This window comes from Cyprinus carpio, chromosome A7 (assembly GCF_018340385.1).
Source record: "Cyprinus carpio isolate SPL01 chromosome A7, ASM1834038v1, whole genome shotgun sequence".
Taxonomy (NCBI): Eukaryota; Metazoa; Chordata; class Actinopteri; order Cypriniformes; family Cyprinidae; genus Cyprinus; species Cyprinus carpio.
In genome coordinates this window covers 15,180,860-15,201,184 of record NC_056578.1, presented here as the reverse complement: position 1 = coordinate 15,201,184, position 20,325 = coordinate 15,180,860, and the positions used below count along the sequence as shown (strand labels likewise).

General features: G+C 36.8%; 1 protein-coding gene across 2 annotated transcripts in view; it reads right to left on the bottom strand.

The window, feature by feature from the left end:
• Nucleotides 1-20,325, bottom strand: part of LOC109048635 (mastermind-like protein 2) — a 68,016-nt gene that overhangs the window by 9,788 nt on the left and 37,903 nt on the right. For both annotated transcript variants that reach the window (XM_042759868.1, XM_042759867.1), the window contains exon 2: nt 14,976-16,628. In XM_042759868.1, the coding sequence (XP_042615802.1) occupies nt 14,976-16,550 (1,575 nt within the window). In that variant the 5' untranslated portion in view covers nt 16,551-16,628. The remainder of the gene's footprint in view (nt 1-14,975; nt 16,629-20,325) is intronic.

Here is a 20,325-nt window from a genome sequence, read left to right as displayed (position 1 = left end):
CAAACACAGAGTCTGTTTGACTACACAGACAGGAGGGCTTTGTTTCCCATGTAGACTGTTTACAGGGAGAGAGAAGTTTGATTTCCATGTAGTTCTCTTGAGATCCTGATACCTTGCAGGTGTATGTGTGTGTGTGTGTGAGTGTGCTGCAGAATACCAAGCACACAGGTCTGGTGGCTCATCTCTAATAACGAGGGAATGGGGAGAGATTATTAAAAACAAAGAAATGAAGAGCAGTGTGTGTTGCTACAGTGTACTATTCCATTTCCCTTATAACCAAAGACAATTTCTTCAATTAAAACACACATATGCTTGTTTTTTTATCATTGTGTTGGCTTTTCATTGACTTCTATTGTTTTATCCTGAGCTAATGATATTTTCTGTACCCTTACCTGTAAAAACAACAACAACAATAACAATATTATTATTTGATTTTCATTAAAGGGATAGTTGAAAAGTCATTCACAAAGATGAAAATTCTGTAATTAATGTCTTTTTTCTTCTGTGGAACATAAAAGAAGATATTTTGAGAAATAGTACTCCCAGTACTTTTTTGTCCATACACTTTCAGGTTTTTTTCCTACCCAAACATTGTAACTTTAGGGTACAACAGATTATTTATTAATTTAGCACTTTTTTCTGAGAGTATACAGTGGAAGTCCAAATTGCTTGGCTACTAACATCCTCGAAAATACCTTCTTCTGTGTTACTAATTAAATCATACAGGTTTTTGGAACGACATAAGAGTGAGTAAATGATGACAGATTTTTGGGTGCGCTAACACTTTAAGACATTATTTAGCATGTTTCTTCAGCTGTTTTCTCATATTAACTGCTGGCTAGTTCACAAAATGCAAGTAAAACTTGCACACAAGGAAATAATTGGCCAAAGTTATTAATTTGCTCTATAAACCAGATATGTGAAGATGCAATCTCCCTATGAGGCTTCCTCACATCACAAAACACACATCATTAAACAACAAAACTTCAGCAAGGTTCAGCCTGCATCCTCTGGGACGCACATGATAAAGCTAAATATCCATATTTTAGTTTAAAGAGCACTGAAGCACAAAAACGTTTTAAATAAGCACTTCAGCAGCACATCACAAAAGAGCGTATATGTGCAGTTATTATGGAACTAAGCTGAAAGAGGTTTTAATTATTCATCCTCAGTTTAGAGTTAGAAAGAGAGCTGTTTGTAATACCACAGTGGTCTGAAAGATGTCAGCGAACATGCCGTGGCTCCTCTGGCTTTCAGTTTGCAAAAACAGTCAACAGCACACCAGAACTTCCTTCCTGCAGACCACAAGTGCGTGTGTGTACAAAGAGGGATGAATATAAGGCAGAGTTACTTCTGTCTGAGCAGCAGCACAACACCTTCCCTAGAGGTTATTCATGCACACACACACACACACACACACACACACACACACACACACACACACACACACACACACACACACACACACACACACTTCCCTCATTCCTCAGTCATTATGAAACTATTATTATTTAACTCTATGTTCAATCTGCTCAATTCCACTGTTATGCTAACACACATGTGCTCTGAAACACACACACACACACACACACACACACCGAGGGATGGTGGGGGGATTACTTCTGTCAGGATAGATCAGCTGCTTAGACCACTCACCCTTGTCTAAATCAGACTGGTAGAAGCTGCATGAAACAGACAATCCCTTACAAACACTTTATAAACACCCTCTTTCTCAACATGCTCTTTCTAAACCTGTAAACCTGTGCTTATTAGCCTCTAATACACTCCACAAAGCTACCATGACAGGTTGTCGCCCTAAAATAACACTCATTCCGTAGGGTTTTATCTTCCTCGAACCACACAAATCTTTTCGTAATGCATTAAAGGTTTGGCTTCCATTTCAGGATGAGTGAAACACATACAAGAAATGCTGAAATAACCATTTAAAATAAATTAAATCAAAGTAACAATTTAAATCTTTATGTTGATTTAGCTTAAAGCTGAATCATAAACCATGTCTGTTGGCTAAAAGCTCAAGGAAATGCTATAAACCCCAACAGGGTGGTCAGTACACAGACAACTGTCTAAAATATATAGATTAAAAATAGAAATAAGGCTGCATTTATTTGATCAAAAATAAAGCAAAACAGTAGTATTGTGAAATATTTCATTTGAAATATTTTAATATATTTTAAAATGCTATTTATTACTGTGATGGCAAAGCTGAATTTTCAACAGCCTGATCTTTCAGAAATCATTCTAATATGCGGATTTAGCGCTCAAGAAATATTTGTTTCAGCTGTGCTGCTTTATTTTTTGATGAATTAAAGTTCAAAAGAAAAGCATTCATTTGAAATAGAAATCTTTTATAATATTACAAATGTCTTTACAGTCACTTTTAATTAATTTAATGCAAGCAAACCCTTGCTATATATATTATATATATATATATATATATATATATATATATATATATATATATATATATATATATATATATATATATATATATATATATATATATATATATATATATATATATATATATATATATATATATATATATATATATATATAATATATATATATATATATATTACTTTTGTGTATATGATAATGCTAAATATAGGCTACACATTTGTACTTTAAAAGGCACTGAAGCACAAAAACATGCTTACCAGGGACAATGGTCAAATGTACAGTTGTTTAACATTACATGGAAACTGACCACAGCATGTCTTGATTGACCAATTTGGAGTATTCCAAAGAGACATGTAATCAAAATAATGCATGAGATGTGTGTGTGTGTGTGTGTGTGTGTGTGTGCGTGTGTGTTCTGTGACGTCTGTAGCCTGTTCAAGGTACTCTGTCATCTTTATTAAAGGGAGACCTTGAGATCCACCAATTCTTTTCTTTCCTCATGCAAGGATAGCAATTTAAATCCACTGATAACATGTACATAACACACACACACACACACACACACACACACACACACACACACACACACACACACACACACACACACACACTAGTCCTTGGCCTTGGGCACTTTCTCCCTTTATTCATCTAGTATCTCAGTATCACTCCCCTCTCCCTTGTCATGATGCAGAAATGTGAGAGGATCTAAAAAACTCATGTGTTTTTATGTGGCTGCTCTTTCTTCTCTTTTTTCCTAGTATGATAACCAGTGCTAGTCTGATCAGGAAGGGTAGGAGCTATCAGAAAGATGTGGAGATTCTAAACTAAGTCCACTAAACAGTTAAAGCTTCAGGTTGTTACAAAGTATTTTTTTTATTTTTAATTAATTGAATATCAAGTACAATAATATCTACACGATAACATCAATGAAATGGTGTTTTTCTAAGATAATTATGGGTAATTAACATCAAATATAAAACATTAACAGCTTCTACAGTTTAGTGCAGTGATTTTCTGCTGTAAATGCCACAAAATATAAATGTCACATTTAGCTTGCTTGTTATTGATATATATGAAATAAAATGATGCTTGATGCTTTTCTTCATTTTGCAACTTTGAGGTTTGATGCACATTAAATTTCTTGCTGATCGATTTGCCCATCTCTTTCTTCCACTCTCATTCTTCCCTCCATCTCCTATTCTGTCTTTCTTTCTTGAATGTCTTCTCTCGTTTTCCCTCTCTTTCACCCTCCGTTGTTTCTTTAATAACGCGTCGTAATCCAGGATGAATGAATTAGGTTAATGCTGGGGAACAGGTCACATAAACAATATATTCTCTCTCTCTTTCCGTCTCACTCTCATGCTCGGTAAGCATGGACTGTTCTTTTAAGCACTGCACCCTCGGTTTCATTTGGTAAATTGATTGGGAGATTTGTGTGCTGAGTGGAAGATAAAGCCCCATGGGATGAGTGAAGGAGCCGCCACCATTAAAACTGACAGTTGTCAAACACGCAAACACGAATCGCACGCCAAGGGGCCACAGTGGCATATCATTACATTTATTTATTGTTTTTTAAAAGAGGAAACCAAATGAAACCTCCTTTTTCACCCTCTTACTCTGTCATTAGCTACTAGCATTAAACGTCGAAACACAGCCAAGTACCTCATATGCAATTTAAAAGGCATTATACAGAGCACTTGACTTGTGTACATCAGTTTAATGATTGAAGGGAATGTTTCAATGAGCAATCCTTAAAGTTAAGAACAAATCATGCTGGAAAAAATAAATGAGGCATTATTGGAATTTTATAAAACAAACTGGTGTTAACATGTTATTGGAGATCTGTCTAATTATGCATGCCACATTCTGGCCCATATGTTCCTCTGCAAGAGTGCGACAGAGGAGGCAGGAATGAACATCCATGTGTGTGATGATCCCCTGTTGGGAATGTAAGGGATGGATTCACTTTCGTAACATTTGCTGCTGGATCGCCAAATTTAATCCTGGTTTTAATCTTGTCTAAATTATTCTGGAAAGTATGTCATTGCTATGTGTTAGTGCTATGCTGGAATCACTGACATGCAGATTCATCCACCAATATCCACCAAAAAACAAACAAACAAAAAAAAAACTGACATGCTACTGTTCAAAAATGAAGGGTCAGTAAGATAATAAATACTTCATAAGGATTTTATTTAGCAAGGATGCATTACATTTATCAAAAGTTAGAGTTACAAAAGATTTATTTTCAAGATAAATGTTGTACTTTCTATTCATCAGAGCATCTTGAAAAAAATGTATCATGGTTTCCATAACACCAAATTAGCATATTTCTGAAGGAACTGGAGTAATGGCTGCTGAAAATTTAGCTTTGTCAATACAGGAATAAATTGCAATTAAAATATATTAAAATAGAACACAGTTATTTTAAATTTCACAATATTACTGTTTTTACTGTATCTTTGATTAAATAATTGCTGACTTGATGAGACTTCTTTCAAAAACGTTACCGACCCCTATAACTTTTGAACGGTTGTTTATACGCAAATTGTCTATTGCTGGTTGTGGTATCTTTAAGAGGATCTAAGTACCTACAACTACATGCTTCTCTTTTCACTCATATACTGTATAATGAATAGTTCTTTTACACTGGTCAAGCCGAGAGAGGTTTTCAAGTAACTTCAGACTATACACTGACACAAACCATTCTGTAGGCTTGCTCGCTCTCTCTCTCTCTCTCTCTCTCTCTCTCTCTCTCTCTCACACACACACACACACCGTGTATAACAGACAGGAACAAACACATATGTACAAGTAGTCGACTTGGTAGCTTAGACTGTAGCCACACCCCTCAGCATGTTCCTCAGCCAATGGGAGTAAAGGATTGGGTGTGTCTATGGCTTGTGGCATTAGTTGAGCAGATTTCACAAAATAAACCACACTGTTATGACTGAACCTTAAAGGGATACTCCACCTCAAAATGAAAATTTTGTCATTAATCACTTACCCACATGTCATTCCAAACCTGTAAATGCTTTGTTCATCTTCGGAACACAATTTAAGATATTTTGGATTGTGACTGTCCCATAGACTGCCAAGTAAATTGCACTGTCAATGTCCAGAAAAGTATGAAAGACATCATCAGAATAGTCCACCTGCCATCAGTGGTTCAATCTGATTGTTATGAAACAATGAGAATACTTTTTGTACACGAAGAAAACAAAAATAATGACTTTATTCAACAATTTGTCTTCTCTGTGTCTCTCCGCATCACCATAGCGCCATTTTGGAGCGCTGTGTGAATGCGCTGTTTTCATTCAAATTAAAGCTTAAATACACATAGAAAATGTATCCTTGTTTTGTGGCTGACACAGAATATCATACACAATTTGCATTCAGCGGATATTCTCCAAAATGGCGCTACGGTGATGCGGAGAGACACAGAGGAGACAAATTGTTGAATAAAGTCATTATTTTTGTTTTCTTCGCGTACAAAAAGTATTCTTGTCGTTTCATAAAATTCTGATTTTTATGGTGGAGTAACCCCTTAAATGTTCCACAATCTGAAAGAACTGACTTTGTACTCTACAAATATGCCTGTTAGAATAATTTCTAGTTGTGAGGAGGATGTTTGCATGAGTGTATAAATGTGGGTGTTTGAATAGACGCAGTAAAGCAGAGCATTTATTTCTGCTGTGCAAATCTTTTAGATCTGCTCATGTTAATGACCAGTGGATTTACCACAACCTTTCTATTCATCTGTGGTTACCAGATATGCAATTAAAATAAACAAAATACAGTCTAATTTAGACTGATTTGCTAATGAATCATAAAGAGCAAATTGTGAACCAGATTCATTTAAAACAAGGACTCAAAGCAATGATTTGTAAATGTTCAGACAACACTATGCGAGCGCGTTTACTCTACAGAAGAGCAATATCCAGCTGATTAAATATTTAGAGCGGAGAGCAACTACAAAATGCATCTTCACTTCAGACATTTCCATGACTTTCCATTACTTTTCACTCTTTTGCATGGTTTGAAAAAATGGTTTTAAATTCCCAGCTACTTCCAAAATACCCTGAAATTGCTTTTTTTGGTCTAATATAAGGCTATACTTTGACATACACAATTCTCCACTGCGATATGATGCTCTGATATTAGGCACTGGAATTTTTGTAGTGTACTACCACCAGTAAATGATAGCAATTTTTTAGATGCTTTGTGAGTGTTGTATTCTACACCCTTAAAATAACATATTTATAGCTGAGAGTGCATTATTATCTGGACAGATAATGGATGGGGAGAAAAAGGACGAGAGAGAGAAATCCATTATGTTGAAACAGTGACACACTGCACTTGACTGATATCTTTAACCTGCTCAAGACAACACATCCTTATTAAAGCTACGACACCCATTAAACGCACAAATCAGACTCAGATCTGGTAATTCTCTAACCGCACCGCAGCATTTTTCATTCCTGCTCAACATAAAAGTAGAACAAAGGCTCAAATGCTCAGCGCTAGCTTTACGCCATCACCCTCTTTTTTCCTCTCCCTCCTCGTCATTTTCTCCCTCTTCTGTATTCTCCTTCATCACTCTCTCCACAGGGTGTCTGGAAGAAGGCGAGGAAAAGACAACAACAAACGACTGCATGTCAGACAGAATGAATGGTAGAAGAAGAGTGAGAGAGAAAGTGAGAGAGAGAGAGAAACACTCTCAAACAGGAGCAAGAAGGCGCTGAGAGGAGAAAAGACTGAATCAGCATCCACCACAGCAAGAGCTGCTGTCTAGATCACTGTTTCTCAACCGCTTTGGCTTCGGGCTCAGTTTTTACATTAGAACACAGAGTTGTGACCCAACACAGACCTAAAATTGTTTATCGTGCAAAAGTAAATGAAAATGGCTCTGAAATACAACATTAAATTCTGTTGATCTTAACTACAAATCGATCATTTGTTGTAATATTTTCAGATCAGACTAACCACAGGCTCTTCTTTGTAGTTTGTTTGAACTTTGATGGCCTTCTGAACTTTTGACTTTCATGCTTTCTGCAGCCAATAATTCACTAAAAGCACAAACCATGTTTGTCCTCACTGAAACTGAACCCGTACCAGTATTTAATATAGTCAGGGTCATATTTTCTTTTAGCTTAAGTAGTTTTGTTCATGGTTTCTGAGAATGAGGGCACATTCTTTGTTATACTATAATAAAAATATTTGGCAATAATAAAAAAAGAACAGACTCAAACTGTCTGAGCTGAAGGTTTTGCTACTCAAAAAGTACTTTCCTTGGCCTCTGAAGTGAGTATTCTTTTCAGCTGATGTCACCAATTTGATACCAGCTGGTAAAAATAGCATTATAACCCAATATCAAACTTAACTTTTAATGATTCAATCAAGTCAAGTCCCATCCTATATTATTCCCACTCGATATACTGTTCCATTCGGAAATATATTACATTACTCACATTTTTTTGAATGCTGTCTTTAAGACACACACTTTTACACACAGAGGCACTGATATGAAACAGAGCTAGCATGGTCACTATTAAAGTTACACAGATTTGACATAACGAAAACATGAACAAATGTAATAAAGCACCATCTACTGTATATACATATTAAAACATACACTTGCAAGCAGAAACACTAGAGCTGTCAAACAGCCAGGCATCACTGTCAACACATGGCTTCATGTCATGTTAGACTCAATCTGACATTTATATAACCCGCTGTAACACAAACACAGTGTCTATCCAAATCTAAAAGTCATCACACATGTGGCTGGTCATGTAGCCTAGTTTGTGTAGCAACTTCAGCCGGGAATTATATACTAAATAGGAATTTACAGTATGACAACGATACAGAGTGAAACACAGTTCATGAATGAATTTGTGTGAGCACCTGGACAGTTCATTGGTTTGAACTACTTAATGAACATGCACTTCACTGAACAAGTCACTATTTTGAATATGAATCCAAAGACTTGAATGAGGCATCTTGTTTATGAATGAGGATCTGCTGATTTAAATAATACTTGTTTTCGGGAGTGAATGGCATTGCATCACTATGGATTTCAATTTCCATCACATAAAAAAATCATTTTGTAAATCATAATTTTAACAAAAATGTATGAAGTCATAATCTCTGAGATAAAAAGTTGATATTATGAGTTAAAAATCATGATTATGACAAAAAGTCACAATTGCTATATACTAATTTATAATTATAATCTAAAACGTCAAAATTATGACATCAATAATGACTTTTTATCTCAAATTCAATTTCAACTAATTTAACTTTACACTTATTACATATGACTTATATTATTATTACATATTTTTGTTAGATTTTTTTTCTTGTATGACAGAAACAGGCTTTTATTCATTACATGCTTATTTTGGTTTTTAATCCTAGCAAAGAAACAAATACCAATAGCATTTACAGTAACAAATACAGTAGGATTTGTCTTAATTGTGAACAGCAAATCTATTATTTTTACATTTAAAACCTAACCTATTAAATATGTTTTGCTTGAAAAGTGTGCTCTTAAAATAAATATAATTTGCTTTGACATATCTTCATATTGTACACATCTCAAACAGAAGAAAATGACCCACTGATATAAAAAAAAATCAAAGTTCTTGTGTAGGTGGATATTTTTATAGAGTGTGTATATGATACTTTTAGAGAGAGTGTGTGTGTGTGTGTGTGTGTGTGTGTGTGTGTCTGTGTGTTTGTGTGTGTGTAAAGCAGCTCCCAGAACTCAGTCGCCAAGACTGTCTCACTCTGTCTCCCTCCTGTCTGTCTCTCCCTTTCCGCCTCCACTTTCTTACTCCCTCCTTCTCTCTCTCTCTCTCTCTCTCTCTCTCTCTTCTTCCCTCAGCACTAAACTCACATACTCTCTCTTTCTCAGTGTTGCTCACACACTATGCTTTTTCTGTATGTCTGCCTCATTCTCCTGTCTGGAGTCAGACTCTCTCAGTGTCTCTCCACTGACACTCCTCTCCTCCCCCCCTCCCTCCCTCCCTCTAGCATCCGTCCCCTCCTCTCTCCCCCCACAGTAAGATGAAAAAATGAGAGAATTAAACATGAGCTGCCTTTGAACAGACAGAGAGAGAGCATTTGGTGTAGATGGATTTAATCGTTGCCGTTCTTGCTAAAACAGCAACAACGCACGCACATACACACACACACACACACACACACACACACACACACACACACACACACACACACACACACACACAGACACACACACACACACACACACACACAAAGAATCAGAGAGGATAGGTAAATTTATTTGACATTGACAGATTACGTCTGTAGATTCTGGCAGCTGGAAATGCGAGTATGAAGGCCAGGAATATACATTTGTGCGTGTAGAAAGCAGGCTCTCGTTCTCATATTAAAATACTGATGAGGGGTTGAATTGCTGAATGTCCTCTCTATCTCTGTCTCTCTTTTCTCTCCGTCTCCTCGGGGCACAAAGCACAGAAGCTGACACAACAAGGCTTCTTTCTCATACACTCTGAATAAAATTAAAGGAGGCATTTAGTCTAAGACCTCCTTGTCAGTTTCTTTACAATAAATCAAGATATCATTTGTGTCCTTAATATGAGCTCTTCAGTAAAGGCTAAGCTGTAAGACAAGGGTAGCTGATGCACCAGTTTTCCACAAAAATACAATAAAATAAAATGAGTGAACATTTAGGACATTAAACATTTATATATACATACATACACACTATTTAAGTTATATAAACCTATAAGATGGCTTTTTATTTGTATTTTGTGTAAATTAGCTACAATTTCACGTTGTCCCTCTAATCATTGTATTTGTGATATTTAAATATAACTTTAAAAATGTAAAATGTGTAGTTAATTATGGTTCCTATGTCACTCATAATTTTTTTTGATTACAGTGGATTACAACTGGATCCCACAGTCAGCAATTACCAAGAGAACTGGTACTTTTGTAAAATATGTTATTTTTTAGAACACTATTTTTTATCAGAAAATATAATAATTAAATTATACACCAGCATTTTAAAAGCTGTGTTTGTAGTTGCACACAGGTAACAGTGGGGTGCACTCTAATCGGATGATATCTAAATCTCATATTGGCCATAAAAAAAGCTCTCCCAACAAGATTTTAAGTTGGTTTTAAGTTTTTAAGTTGATAACGTCAATGAACTTTTTTTTTCAACATCAAGATCCTATGTTAAAATTAATAGTCCATTTAAATTTAAACATCTTAAAAGCCATATTTGCCTTCACTAGTTGATATTAAATAGTCCCGTGATGTGACAACTGAATAAATTATACAAAATTAAAGACATAAAAGCTGCATCCACAAAAATGAATAAATAAAAGAATTAGCAAATAATTACAAAAATGCTGTTCAAAGTAGTTTTATATGGAGTACAACATCACGCAGGACACGTCAACTTTCAAAATAAAAAACAAACACAAACACATGCACGGTACAAAACCCTATAGATAAAATGTGGGGAAATGCGCTCTTGTGGCAGCGCAACCATGCTCTTGATTTGTCTGTCTGTCTCTGTATTTCTCTCAGACACATTTACGTACAGCTGACCCACTTAGAGCTTTTAAAAATGGTTAAAATCATTGAACGTGCCCAAGCAGAAGAGAGGCACAAAAAAAAGGCTAGACTCTCCACACCCTGCTGGGAAGACTGCTGTGCATGTGTGTGTGTGTGTGTGTGTGTTTTTGGTGTTGGCATGCAATATTTTCTCCCGTGTATACAGCCAACCCCCCCAACACACCATTTCAGCCTTGAAGGAAGGACATGATCACACAAATAAGAGAGAAAAGAGAGCGATACATACATATACATACCAACAGGGCTGAGTGGAGATCAGTGTTAATTCAAATTAAAATTATAAAAATAATTTTCGTTGAATTAAATAAAGCTGTAATAAAATAAATTACAAATATGAGATGAAAAATGTAAACTTATTTCAGTTAGTCACCATGTACTAAAGCATTAAAATTACTATATAAATCTGAAATAAAAATAAATTAAATAAAATTGTATATTTATATAAATATCTTTCTTTTTTTTTTTTTACAAAAATACAAAATCACGAAACAAAATTACTAAAACGTACAAAATTAAAATGACAACTGGAAATATAAAACAAGATATTTGAAGCTAAATTAATAAATACTATTATAGTATTTTAATAATACTACAACAACACTGGTGGAGATTGTTAAAGGTGGGAGCGAGAATGTCCCTGCATGAATACATGAATACAGTCAGACTAAACACAGCAATTTGTCATTCAGTTTACAGATTTTAGTCTAACTAAAATTCACAAATTTAAACTAATAGACCCATACACGGGAGAAAATATCACATGCCAACACCAAACAGCATGCATACACAATAATCACTGACTTCAGTGCTGTGCTTGCTCTGAAAGATGTATATTTAATCCTTCAAATGTTCAGTTATGCTTTGTGTCATGTATACTTACAGATGATGACTGTAGTTTGACTATCAAAAGTCTCAACGTCATTTTTTCCCTAAACAAAACATTTCTCATTAAATTCTTCCAAAGCCAAATCATCTGAGTGTCAACAACTCAACAATCTCATGTTTCAATTTTTTATCTCATCTAAGGACTTTTAGGAGAGCTCAAAGTTGATACTGAGATAGATAGCACAGTTCCTAACTGAACCCTTATAAATGCAACTCTCTCCAGAAAACCACGTCTGCACCTTGCTTTGATATCAAACAAATGCTGAGTCACTTAAACATCAATTTAGCACTAGTGTAAGGACATCAAAAATGTCTCTAGTCACATAAACCAATCAGCTAAAGCCTTCTCCAGCAACCACTTAAACACACAGAGAGGTAGATAGAAGCAGCTTTGCTTGTGACATGACAGCACACACCACAGACACAAATTAGGCATGTTTATAGTCTGTAGGCTTTGTGTGAGAGAGTGTGTATATTCAGTACATGTACATGTGGTAAAGAGGATATTCACTGCTACTGTGAAGGCAATTAAACAACCCCTGTCCCCATCCTCTCTCCTATCTTTCTTGCTTCTTTCTGGCGTACAATCATTAGTTCTGGGCTTTTTATAATAAATTAATCGCTCTAAAGGTTTTCTTTCTTACTTGCCCCAATGGAGGAGTCTCAGAGAGGTTTAAAAAACAAAACAAAAAAAACCTATCTCACTTCTGCTTTTGAGCTCACAGACAAACAGACTTCCACCACAAACTGTAAGCATGACAGAGAGAGAAGAGAGAGAGGTGTTCAGTAAGAGGAGGGAATCCCCACTTGAGTCAACGACTACAAGAAAGCTGCTCCTGCTGGGAAAATACCTGTGTTGCTGTAGAGTTCTTGTGAATCATGAGTCTTGATAACAATCAAACTTTTGTTTTCTACTCGTTTGTGCTCCTCAAGGAAATAGATGTACATGGTCTGTTTATTATAAGTAACGTCACACAGATTTACCAAAACAGTTTAAAATAATTTCCTATTAAGTGGTTTCTTGTGTAAATATATACATATGTGTTTTTAAATTAAAAGTTAAAAAAGTATAAAGTTAATTCATAAAGTTATATATAATTATATATATTATATATATATTTATATATAAATGTAAATCATAATTCTTATTTATGTAAATATTATATAATTACAAATAAAATGTATATACCTTATATGTGTTCAAAAATAAATATAAATAACAATATAAAAAATAACAAAATATATTAAAATATTGTTTTATGTATGTATATATATATATATATCTATATATATATATATATATATATATATATATATATATATAAATACATAAAAATATTATTTATACGTTAAATTTAAATGATGCAACTTCAATTAACAAATAACTTTTAAATTTGAATGTCCGAAAGGACAAAAAAACAGTCTAATCTCAGCTCAGAGATTGTTAGACAAAAAATGTGAGTTGAGTTGTTAAATGTGGTTTTGAATAAAACTGAATTAGATTGTCTTTGTGAGTGTCTGTGAGTGCGTGTGTGTGTGAGTGTGTTTGAGAGAGAGAGAGAGAGAGAGAGAGAGAGAGAGAGAGAGAGAGAGAGAGAGAGAGAGAGAGAGTCAGTCAGTTTTGGGGGGATAGAAGTTTTGAATCCCTCTTTAGTTTGCAACCATGCATGTCAAGACACTAAAGAAACCAGCCCCCTTTTCTCTTTCTTCCTCAATCTCAGTCTCCTCTAAAATTCATTATCTTTTATTGGTGTGATGAAAGGGGACTACTGGGCTGAAAGAGGGGGACTCTGTCTTCAAACAGACCGCCATGCAGGAGACAGAATGCACAGCGGCACTTTGAAACTCTATAGGTACACACATTTACACACACTGCCTTTCTCTCTTTATCATGGATACACACACACACACACACACACACACACACACACACACACACAGTCACAAAGCCTTTGCTCTTTACTGCATAAACAAACACATTTTCTCACTTCGGAGCAAAAAAATTAAAAAACTCTAGATTTTTTTCATTCAAGAAATGATCTTTTTAGACATGACACAGTAACAAAACAACTAAAAGAACAGTAATTTTGGCCCTATCCTAATTAACAGAGATGGACTGAGCATGTTCAGCCTTTTAGCATGAATGCTAATCGCATACAAAGACTCACATTCCTTCACTCTCTGTTCAGCTGTCCATTCAATTAACCTTTGTAGCTTCCTAACTGCCCCCCTTATACACACATCAGAGTTGGATCACCCACTCCCCTCCCTTCCCATGGTACACACCACAGGGTGCCCACTCCATCTTTCAGAAACAGTCTCCCCCAGTATGAAATGAGCATACCCAAAGCTAATGGAAAAACCAGGGCTGTAATTCCCTCTTTTTATATCTTTGGATTTTTAATTGCTTACTTCTAGAAGTCCTGTCTAAAACGTAATTCTTTTGACACTTTTTCAATGCGCTAAATCATCTGTCGACTCTATAAATCAAGAATTTTGAAGACAACAAAGATGCATCACAGTCTTAGGAAATAACAACTACAGAAGATATCTATTGCTTGCACTTAAAAGTAAAGTGTCAGTTTTGTGCCATTACTAACGCCAAATAGAAACACAAAAATAAAATTGTCTACTTCCACCGAGCACCCATCTTCCGCTGTTTGGCCAGATCATCTAAGAACCACAAAGTTTACGCTCTTTGGAAAGTCAGCCAAAGAATTGCTTAATTTCATTTGTCTCTGCACATTAACCTGGGATAGATGAAAGTAAAATGTACTCGCCTCACCTTTACACTATAGTGAAACTTGTACAAACTCACAGAGACTGTTCTGTATTCAACTCTATTTTCTACATTTATAAAACTCATCAATTTAGACATAGAGAAAGCACTATTCCTGAAGGTAATGACATTCCTAAAGGTCACATCAAAAGTTGATTTTTATACTAGCTGTCTGGCTTTATATAATTTGTGAAAATATGTTTTGTAATATATGACATTCCACACATAAGTTTAACAAGCAAGCAATGTTACTCACATCTCTGCAGTGAGGCACGATACCACCAGTAGGCATCCCCCTTTGCACACGCTGTGGCAAAAGATGTCCATGTCCTGTGGCTGATGTGGGCGTCGTGGGCTGCATGCTAGCATTGCGGTATGCTCCCACAGTCAGAGGACCCGATTTGGTCACAGAGGGATTGGGGTCAAAATGACGTAATGGCTTGGTGTTGTTGAAAGAGTATGGTTCTGGACCCATACCAGCTGTGGTGGTCTTGTTCAGTTGCAGCTGTGAGGGTTTTCCCTGTGCCTGCATTAGGAGCTTGAGGCTACTGGGTGGCTGGTTGGATGTGATGGCCTTGAACAGCTGACTAGACATTGCAGTTGCTTGAGTATTTTGTGAGTTGAAAAGATGTCCTTGTGTGGGAGGTTGTGTTCCTGGTTGGCAATGCCCAGCTGGACTCGGGTGTTTATCTGTTCGGTAAGGGGGTGATGGTCGAGTGTTGTTTGATGCTGGGGCTACACCAGGAAGATAACTTGCCTGAGAACCTTGGATTGCAGTGCCTGAAACTCCTGGTGGGGCATTTCCAGACAGAATGCTGTTCTGGGGGCTGAAAGGGGGCTGAGCAATTGCTGGGCTGGCTAGCTTTTCTGGCCTGTAGGGTGGTGAAGGTCTGGTGGATGGGGCTGGAGCCATGCTAGAGATTAGAGAACTCTGGGGGCTCTGAATATTACCTGCTGGGCTGAATGGCTGCTGATGAGGCGATGAGCTAGGCAGTTTATCCCCTGGTCGGTAAGGTGGAGAGGGACCAGCCCAGGAAGTACTCTGCTGGCCCAATCCAGACAACCCCGACTGTGCAGGTGGGGGACCTGCACTGTTGTTGGAATGATGCTTACTATTCGATGCCATCTGCTGAAGCTGTTGGGCCCGGGACACCTCATGCCAGTTGGATCCGGGCCGGCTTGATAGGGCGGCAGAAAGCATTGGTGACCGTGCTTGATTTTGCCCTTGTGAAGAGGAGGAGGACAGGGGTGATGCTGAGAGTGGAGACGGAACTGTTTTGGAAGGGTGTGGTAGAGTATATGGTGCCCCAGCAGGACTTGGACCCACTTGAGGGGACCCAGCTTGAGAGAAACCAGGGGACTGAGTGAGGTGGGCCTCCAGGTGGGACTGTCTTTGTGGAGACCTTTTGGGGGTGCCATTACCCTCCAGGTGGACAAAACCTCCAGCATTACTTGCCTGGTCATCACTTTCTTTTCCTAAGATCTTCTCAATGTCAAGCTCAGGTAAGGAGGGATCAGGGTTCTTTGTAAGTTCATCCAAAATCTCCTGCAGTTCTTGTTCCACTGAAGGAGTGGCCAAACTCCCATTTGGGTTGAAGTTACTTGTCAAGCCCCCTGAGCCTCCCCCAGTCCCTGGTGTTGATCCAGGACTAGCATTTGGGGGTACGGAATATGGAGACCCCAAATTGTTGTTGTTGCTGTTCAGTCGATTAGCTTCCAGAACACCCCCCTGGTTGTTCATCCCAGAAGGGAATGGGGGCTGAGGGTAGCTGGGGCCCATGTCCAAGGTGACATCTTCCAGACATAGTCGTTTGCCACCTCCCTGGGTCATAGACGTGTCAGAGACCCCGTTTAGTGACACAGAGCTCTCGACGGCCCCAGTCAATTTCCTCTTCAGGGATCCTGCCAGCTGTGGAGACACAGAAAGGCAAAGCCTTGTTATCACGGCAAGCTGCTTCAAGGAAAACAGAATAGTGACCATCAAAAAAATAAAAAATAATATATATATAGATATATATATATATATATATATATATATATATATATATATATATATATATATATATATACAGGACAGACCAAAAGTTTGGAAACATTACTATTTTTAATGTTTTTGAAAGAAGTTTCTTCTGCTCATCAAGCCTGCATTTATTTGATCAAAAATACAGAAATTTTTTTTATTTAATATTGTGATATATTATTACAATTTAAAATAATTGTTTTTAAATTTATTATACTTTAAATTATCATTTATTTTTGTGATGCAGGGCTGAATTTTTAGGATCATTATCACATGATCCTTTAGAAATCATTCTAATATGATGATTCATTATCAAAGTTGGAAACAGTTCTGCTGCTTAATATTTTTTCACAACATGTGATACTTTTTCAGGATACTTTGATGAATAAAAAGTAAAAAAAAAAGAAGCTAGTGTTTGTTTTTAAAATATAAATATTTTTGTAATAACAATATACACCACTGGTCAGTAATTTGGGGTCAGTGATTTTTTTGTTCTTTCTTTTTTTAAATAAAATCAATACTTTTATTCAGCAAGGATGTGTTAAATTGATAAAAAGTGATAGTAAAGAAAATATATTATTAGAATATATATTATTAGATTTTTTTTTTATTTTGAATAAATGCAGTTCTTTTTAACCTTTTATTCATCAAATATATTAGACAGCAGAACTGTTTCCAACACTCATAATAAATCAGAATATTAGAATGTTTTTTAAAATGATCATGTGATAGACTGGATGTTACATGTGACACTGAAGGCTGGGAGTAATGATTCTGAAAATTCAGCTTATGCATCACAGGCATAAATTATATTTTTTTAAAGTATATTCAAATAGAAAACTATTATTTTAAGTTGTATAATATTTCACAATATTACTGATTTTTTTTTCTGTATTTTTGATCAAATAAATGCAGGCTTGATGAGCAGAAGAAACTTCTTTCAAAAACATTAAAAATAGTAATGTTTCCAAAACTTTTGGTCTGTACTGTGTATATATATATATATTGCAGGCTTGATGAGCAGAAGAAACTTCTTTCAAAAACATTAAAAATATTTATATTGCTAACCACATTTGTGTAATGTTAAATGACAACTTTTACTAACAGTCAAAATCTGGACATTCATTCACATTTCTCAATATATATTCAGGTTTTTGGCAACAACTTGATTGTTACCACAAGTCAACTGGTCTGTTACTGCCCACAAATGGACTGTAGGGATCTCAAGGCTCTATCTTTTAAACACTACCAGTATGAATGCCTATTTCCAAAATGGGCTTTTTGGGTCTGAGCCTTCCAAGGCCCAGCTGTTGTCCAATGGTGCCAGAAGTGGGATCATTCAGCAGACCGTTTCCATTAGTGCATGGGTCAACACCGTGAACGCCTTCTCTCTTACCCCATCCTCCCCAATTCTAGTCCTCTGGAGAGCCCTCTTAACGGATTAAGACTAAAGAGCTGCCAATCAAAAGCGCTTCATTCACATTCAGAATGAAGATGTTTGCAAACTTGCAAATCACATAATATAAAAGACAGAGCCCGGGCATTTTTTAGATGTGTGGCCTCCAAGGAACTCCTATTACCAAAGCAAAGCATTGAATGAAACTTAAAACAGAATGCTGGTAAACTAAATTAGTAAGTGTTCATTCTGTTCTTACAAAATCAACCAGAAAAATCAGGTACTAGCATGTCAGATCATGAGAGCAACACATTTTTAGCCTTTTTTTTTCCCTTTATCTTTTAAGAGACTAATGGACTCCCAAAAGACAGGTACAAAAAGACAGAGAGATGGGGGTGGTGGCTGGAAAGACAGTGTCTAGGTGGACTTTAGTCCCAATGCAGCTAGAAATCCTGTGTGTTCCATAGCACTTTTAACCTTATAGAAAAATTGAGAAAGACAGAGCTAGAGAGACGAATGAAGAGAGACCTCCTAAGAAATGGATTCTTGACGGGATGAATAATTTACTGTAACATTCCAGCAGCAAAAGAATGTGCAGCATTTTTTCATTCTCGTTTCTTCTCTGCATTCTCTCTATTTATCTCTATTTTATGAGGATCCTGACACCATTATCAATTTTTAAGCTCTTTCCCAGACTTGTAAAAGCCATTGGGAAAACAGTTACAGAATATTGCCTTGTACATATCATATAGAAGAAACATTCTTGACAGCTCTCTACATTGTATCCGCCTAGATCCGAAGACAGGAATATATAAACACTAAACCTCACACCCTTCTCAAAAAGCTGGCTTGTGGACACTGCTAGTCCACTTCCTACAAAAGCGCTCTTTCCTCCTCTCTCTTCCTTCATCCCCATATTCCCTACCCCCTTTTTATATAGGAGGTTTTCCACATAGATTCCTCTCTGACTAGAACAATGGAACTCTGGAGACACACCTTCCCCGGCATCGCCAAGCTGTCTGCACAGTCCACCCTGCCGTGCATGTGTGTGTGTCTGTGTTTGAAAAAGAGACAGTGTGAACACTTGACGGAAAGGAAGAGTGTCTGTGCATGCGTAACAGAATATGAATTAATGCAGCCTTCATTATAGAGCCTGTATTCTCACTGACACACACGCACACACAATCCTCTCTCTAATGGATGCCAATTTCATCCTGAGTAAACACATCAATACAGACACATCGACTGTCTCTCTCCCTCTCTCTCTCTCTCTGCTGGAGGGACGCCTTTCATTCGGTAGCGATCGGATTTGTCCCATTATGACTGACACAACCATCTGTCAGCACAGAGTGCTGGCAAGAGAGAGAGAAAGGGAGCAGACCTATCATCCACACTGCTGTGCATATTCCTCATAATTATGGTTGGTAAGGCATACATCTGATTGCATTGCTCTGATTCTCATTAAAGCTGCACTGAACACACACACACACACACACACCATACATATAGAGACACACACACACACACACACACACACACACATATAGACACACACACAGAATGTTAAACAAACAGAATGTTACAGTGATGAGAGGGGATTAGTAAATTAGTGCAGTCTGAGTGTGTGTAATGGTAGATTTCAATAATTGGGTTGATGGATTTGGTGGGTATTGAGATTAAAATAAAAAGCATCAAATGTTGCTTGTTGCTCTTGTTAGAGAACACAGATGCAGGATGAGGAGTGCGTGTGCGAGAGAAAGAAAGATAGAGATACAGAGTAGGGCAGAGAGAGGGTCTGTGCCAAGAGAAACAGAATGGGAGGGGTCTGGAGACACTTTTTGCGCATATAAACAGAGTTTCGTCTCATAGACCAACATAAACACACCTAATGTGTGTGCATATGCGTGTGTGCGCTGGAAAACACAGTCAACCTCTCATACGCTCACAAAGACAAACACCCTCAAAGAGGTGCTGAGATAGAGGTACTTTACTGATCCCTGTGGGGCAATTAAACCCAGAAATGTCATTGTTTAGTCAACTTTCTTTCTACTGTAGAACACAAAACACAAATTTTTGATTAGCATCTTGGCCACTCTCTTTTCAATATAATGAAAGTTAATGAGGACTGGGGCTTCCAGGATCTAAAAGGGCACAAATAGCATCATAAAATAGTCAGTAAAAGCAGTAAAA